The sequence below is a fragment of the Mus caroli genome, unplaced genomic scaffold (genome assembly GCF_978045245.1).
Source record: "Mus caroli unplaced genomic scaffold, Mus_caroli_1 scaffold_2, whole genome shotgun sequence".
NCBI classification, from domain to species: domain Eukaryota; kingdom Metazoa; phylum Chordata; class Mammalia; order Rodentia; family Muridae; genus Mus; species Mus caroli.
The window spans coordinates 150,468,543-150,474,501 of NW_028227257.1; the positions used below are offsets into that span (position 1 = coordinate 150,468,543).

Here is a 5,959-nt window from a genome sequence, read left to right on the forward strand (position 1 = left end):
GAAAGGCGAGCACCCCAACCTCACTCAGGTGATCTCTAGAAACCTTACCTCGTGCACTGCTCCCTCCACAAGGTGCTGGCCGAGGGCCCTGCTCACTCACAGGAATACATGCATGCACACATAAGCACACGTGTGCACACACATGTACACACATGCACATGCAAGCACACACACACACAGTCTTGAATGGTCTCTGTAGCATTCTGTCAAATCATTGTGTGCACAAGCAGAGGTCTGCATGCAGCTGACCCCACTCCATCCATATTTATAAATCCTTACCAGGTGCCGCCCCCACTCACAGCCACACCTCCCCCAGGATATGCCCCCCACACACACACACACAGTTCAGCTGTCCTTTGCCTCCTTCAGTGGGAGGTTTTCTGAAACATCTGCAGCAGCTCCCCTGCCCAAAGCTACCTCAAAAAAGATCAAGGGGTTTTATTAAGCCAAACAACTGCTCAGCTTGCTGACCCCAGAGCCCTCACTTGAGAAGGAAGGAAGACTGAGAACAGGCTGCAGAGAAGATCCCCCCATGGGGCTACACAGGGCCCCCCAAAGTGGCCACACTTTGCCTGTCTGCACCCCTCACCAATCCCATCCCCAGTGCTCACACACACACAAGTGAAAGGGCCTTAGAGTTAGTTCAACACTCACCTTGGTACCTGGGGGTGTGGCTCAGTGGTGGCTCAACTGCCTCAGAGCGTGAGACTTCATCATTCCCACTGAAAAGAACTTCACCTTTAGTGGTGGCTGGGGAAGGGATTGGGGGGAGGGGGGTACCAAGCCCAAAAGAGGGACCTGATTTCCTAGTCCACCACCCACTTCCATTCCCACTCTGATTCCCAGGCTGGTCCCTAGAGCTATCTTCTATGTCACAGCGCTAAGAATGACTATGAATGTATGGAACCAAGAATGATATTTGCCTCCACAGGAGCTCTGGAGAACTCTGGTCCTGGGGCACTTGGCAAAAATAAATAAATAGATGGGTGGATGGATGGATGGATGGATGGGGCAGGGGCATTACATCATTCATCAGGAGCTAGGCCTGAGGAAGTGTACTCAGCCCCAGTAACATATTTCCAGGCACCTACAGAACTGGGTTCAAATCCTGCCACCACCTCTTTCAAGTCTCAAGTTTCTTCACTAAATACTGGGAAAAGACAGCATCCATTGTGAGCCGCAGACTCCCCCGGTTCCAGCTCAGTCCTCCCGGCTGTGGGAGCATCCCACCCCCTTCTGAACCTGTACACTTCTGAGAGAGATATTCAGGAGGTGGGCAGAGACACGGCTTTATACCCCCAGGATTCCTGAGGGTGCATCCCCAATGCCACCACGTGTGCTTGTTCTGAGGTTCCAGCCTCAGCCCCACAATGTAATCCTGGCCTTGCTGACACAGGGTGAGGAGAGCTGTTCTAACAGTTACATGTCCCCAGATGGCACAGACGGAGCCGAGCACTGTGCCCGGAGCCTGTGGTCTTAGACAAAGCCTCTTTAGAGCTAGTGGCTAAGCTTCCTCATCTGAAAACCTGAGCAAACTGCCCCCCACTTTTGACACTTGCCAACACTTACAGAAACAATTGGTGAGTGATTTTCTTGAGACATTGGCCAAGGGGCAGGGTTGCTGAGAGGGTCCAAAGACAGAAAGTTTCAGAAGAGCTCCACCCCCACCCCACCCCCAGCCCCACGCTCAAGGGCCCAGCCCTGGACTCTGCCTGGGCCAGTTTTCTGACCTAAGTACTAAAAGGAACCTTAAACGCGGTGGATGAGGCTTGCGGCTGGCATCTTGGGCCCCCAACACCCACCCTTGCCCTCTTACTCTCTTTAAGCGTCTCAGTACAAAGAGACTCTCAGGCATCGTCTCTCTTTTCTGCTGTCTGTCCTCAATTGGTCAGAATAACTCAGAATAAGAATCTAAAAGTGGAGAAGTCCTTGGCCTGGGTACTCCTGGGGCTCAGGGTAAGGACCAAAACTTAACAGGTTGCTCCACTCAAGGGGTCTCAAGCTTGGCCTCCAAGAACCTTAAAGGGAGAAATTCAGACTTTTCTGGTAAGAGATCCAAGCTAGGCACTTAGGGCTCCTATTGTCATTGATATTAAGTCAGGAAAGAAGAGGTCTCCCAAAAGAGGAGGGAGCTTTGGGCGGGTTCATAGCCCAAACCCCCACCCCCACCCCCAACCCGGGCAGTCTCACGATCACAAAGCTTCTCTACTAGAGATCAAAAATCACTGGGATTTGAGTCAAACAGAAAGGGAGGCCCTTCCGTGACCATTCCCACAGGCCCCTGAGCTAACACATCAGGTAATCAGGCCCCAAACCCTCTCTTCCAAGACAGCACCCTAGTTCTCAGGTGCGCCCCCCCTCAGCTTTTCTTGGAAGAAGGCTCAGCTCGTCCAGGTTGCCCCCGGCCGTGGCAGGTGGAAAAGAGGAGGCGCCGCGTGGCTCGAAGCGGGGGAACCGCGCGCACCTGCCGCAGGTGAGGCCCAACCATGCGGAAGGGGGCGGAGCCATCTCCGCTGCGCTCAGGTGAGCCGACCCCCAGCTCGCAGGAGCCAGGTCCAGGAAAGCTACGAATTTCGACGTGGCTCCCAAGAGGTGACCCAAAGCTGAGAGAGACTACCTCGGAGGCTCCTAGTCCCACGAGGTGCCGCGGCCCCAGGAGAACATTCGAGGCAACGGCGGCGTTGGAGGCCCGGGGTCCGTTCGTTATTTGAATAGCACAAAGGAACCGCCTTGGTATGATTGGCCAGCCAAGTGGTCCCGGGGCGGGCAGCGGCTGTCAGTCGGAAGGCTCTGCACGCTTCTATTGGCTAATCTACAGTGGGGCGGGGTGCTGCTGCCCAGCTAAATAGTTGGGGCCGGGGCCGGCGGAGGCTCATTGCTTTGGCGCCGTCTGGGGAGCGTGAGCCTGCGGGTGGCGCGCAACGCATGGTGGCGACTTCTCTCGGAGTGTCGCCGACCCGCCGACCGGGGCTCGGTTCCCTGTGCCTGGCTCGCCCGGGCGACCAACTGGAGACGCACGCAAGGAGCAGCATTCGCAGCACCAGAGGCGGCTGCTCCGCCGCCCGCGTCTCCGCGGGAGCATGGAGTGCGCCCTGGACGCCCAGAGCCTGATCAGCATCTCCCTGCGCAAGATCCACAGCTCCCGGACCCAGCGCGGCGGCATCAAGCTGCACAAGAACCTCCTGGTGTCCTACGTGCTCCGCAACGCGCGCCAGCTCTACCTGAGCGAGCGCTACGCCGAGCTCTACCGGCGCCAGCAGCAGCAGCAGCAACAGCAGCCGCCCCACCACCAGCACCAGCACCTCGCTTACGCGGCGCCCGGAATGCCGGCCAGCGCGGCCGACTTCGGCCCGCTCCAACTTGGCGGCGGCGGGGACGCGGAGGCGCGCGAGCCGGTTGCCCGGCACCAGCTGCACCAGCTCCACCAGCTTCACCAGCTGCACCTCCAGCAGCAGCTGCACCAACACCAGCACCCGGCGCCCAGGGGCTGCACGGCGGCGGCGCCGGTGGCGGTGGCCGGGGCGCCCGCGGGCTGCGCGGGGGCGCTCTCGGAGCTGCCCGGGTGCGCTGCGCTCCAGCCGCCGCACGGCGCGCCCCACCGCGGGCAGCACTTGGAGCCGCTGCAGCCGGCTCCTGCGCCGCTGCCGCCGCCCGCGCCCGCCGCGCTCTGCCCGCGGGACCCTCGTGTCCCGGCCGCTTGCTCTGCGCCCTCGGTGCCTCCGGGGGCTGCCCCTCCGACCGTCGCTGCCTCCTCTCCGCCCGCCTCTACAGCCCCTTCCTCATCCACTGGCTTCTACCGGGGCGCGTACCCGGCCCCCTCGGACTTCGGCGTGCACTGCAGCAGCCAGACCACCGTGCTGGACCTGGACACTCACGTGGTGACCACGGTAGAAAACGGCTACTTGCACCAGGACTGCTGCGCCTCCGCCCACTGCCCCTGCTGTGGCCAGGGCGCTCCGGGACCCGGTCTGGCGTCCGCCGCTGGTTGCAAGCGCAAGTATTACCCTGGCCAGGAAGAAGAGGACGACGAAGAGGACGCGGGCGACCTGGGAGCCGAGCCCCCCGGGGCTACCCCGTTCGCCCCCTGTAAGCGCGCCCGCTTCGAGGACTTCTGCCCGGACTCGTCCCCGGACGCGTCCAACATCTCAAACTTGATCTCCATCTTTGGCTCGGGCTTCTCGGGGCTGGTGAGCCGACAGCCGGACTCCTCGGAGCAGCCGCCGCCGCTCAACGGGCAGCTGTGCGCCAAGCAGGCGCTCGCCAGCCTCGGCGCCTGGACTCGAGCCATTGTCGCCTTCTAGGGACCCCCGAGGGCATGGGGACCCTGGGCCCCGCGGGGCTGGGGCCAGACAAAGACTCGGCCAAGGGGCGATAGGGAGCGAGCGGGTCCTGGCCACTCGGGGCTGAGCTGGGGACGAGCAGAGGCTGATGTTTTATAAATTGTAAAATAAAAAAAAAAATCTAAAAATCTTGGACTTTATTTTTGCAGAGAAAAAGCGCCTATTTAAGTATGCTTTGTGTTTCTCTTACTCTTTTCCCCCCCTTTTTATTGTACTGATTGCAGTGGTGTTTAGCGAGGAGCCTGCCACGTGAGGCAGGGCTGCTGCCCGGAGGAGGTGCCGGGCCGCCGGGGGCGAGGCTGGGTGCCCGGGCGCGCCGGGGGCGCAACGCAGGAGGGCGCGGGGCCCCGGACGCCGATTCTAATCAGTTGTCAGAGCCGGGAAGCCCGACGTTCTGCTCTCCTGAGTGCCTTTCTGGGGTGAGGAACGGGTCTTGTGAAACCCTGAGCAGAAAAACAAAGGCAAACTCTATCTCCAAAAGGGACGTTTCGGTCACATTTCCTCTCTGGGGGCGGCCTCCAAAGTTCTCAAAATGAGAAGGCAGAAATGAAAACACTTCAACTTTTTTTTTCTTTTCTTGCCGGGTTGGGCGTCTAGAACCCCTCCTCTCCCCGCCCCTCTGGCTCCGTCCTCCTCCCCCTCCTCCACCCGCCTCGCGAACTCGGGCGGGGGTTGGGGGGGGGGGGGACACCCTGACACTCTCAGCACAGTTGGGAAAGGGGTGGAGGGCGAGCAGGGCGAACTACATTTCCCATCATGCCCAGCACTGCGGTCCTCACTAAACAAAAAAGGAAGTCGATTCCTTCACCTGGATCCCCGGGGGAGGGAGGGGCCCGGACCGCCGACTGCGCTGGAGACTTTTCGCTTAGCTCCTGGTCAGCTCTAGTGATTGTGCGCGCTTCTAAGTTACCTTGTGCTTTAGCCTTTGGTCCCATCTCATGAAACCAGCATTGTTCCAGCCTGTGAGAACCCTGTCTCCGTCCTCAGCGCGATAGATTTTGTTTAAAAGCCTTTTGTTGTGAGAAGGTGAGGTTCGCTTAGTGCCCCTCTGGGTCTCTGCCATCAACACCCCGAGGACTCCAAAACAAGTTGCCAACCTTGCCTTCCCGGCCCTTCTTCCTCCTGTATTTTTGTGCATAATGAATTGTATCTCACCGGGTAAAACTGTTCAGGTTATTTGTTTAAATTTATAATCTTAATAAAAAGTCGATTGTAGAGTGTATGGTGGTTCTTTGCTTTCACATGGGCTTAGAGGTGAGAAAATCTAAACACACACACACACACACACACACACACACACACACGCAAGCAAACTCCAGCTTTCCAGGGCCATGGTGGAAACCCATGGATACCCCCATATCCGCAGGGCCAGGGTTGGAATTCCGGGTGTGTGTGTATTCTGGGGATGGAGCTAGGGCTGGGAGTCGGTATGTGTGTGTTCTGGGGATGGAGGCCGGTGCTACAGGTCTTCTCCATAGGCCCTCCTCACCAGCGGGTCTTGCACCCTTGGGAACCCGCTGCCCAGCAGGAAGCTGAGCCAGCCTCCAACATATTTCCATGCACCACCAGGGTTGCAAGGGCCTAGTTGGCCCCTAGTTTCTGTACCAGGGATACTTCTG

At 59.0% G+C, this 5,959-nt stretch overlaps 1 protein-coding gene across 1 annotated transcript; it reads left to right on the top strand.

The window, feature by feature from the left end:
* Nucleotides 1-2,933: 2,933 nt before the first annotated feature.
* Nucleotides 2,934-5,543, top strand: Ier5l (immediate early response 5 like). The gene has a single exon (XM_021156834.3). It carries the CDS (start codon nt 3,081-3,083, stop codon nt 4,299-4,301), a length of 1,221 nt encoding a protein of 406 aa, XP_021012493.1. The 5' UTR covers nt 2,934-3,080; the 3' UTR covers nt 4,302-5,543.
* The last annotated feature ends 416 nt before the right edge of the window (nt 5,544-5,959 follow it).

Bases quoted from the DNA above. Each gene is read 5' to 3' on its own strand.
- Ier5l (XM_021156834.3), top strand. From the start codon at position 3,081: ATGGAGTGCGCCCTGGACGCCCAGAGCCTGATCAGCATCTCCCTGCGC.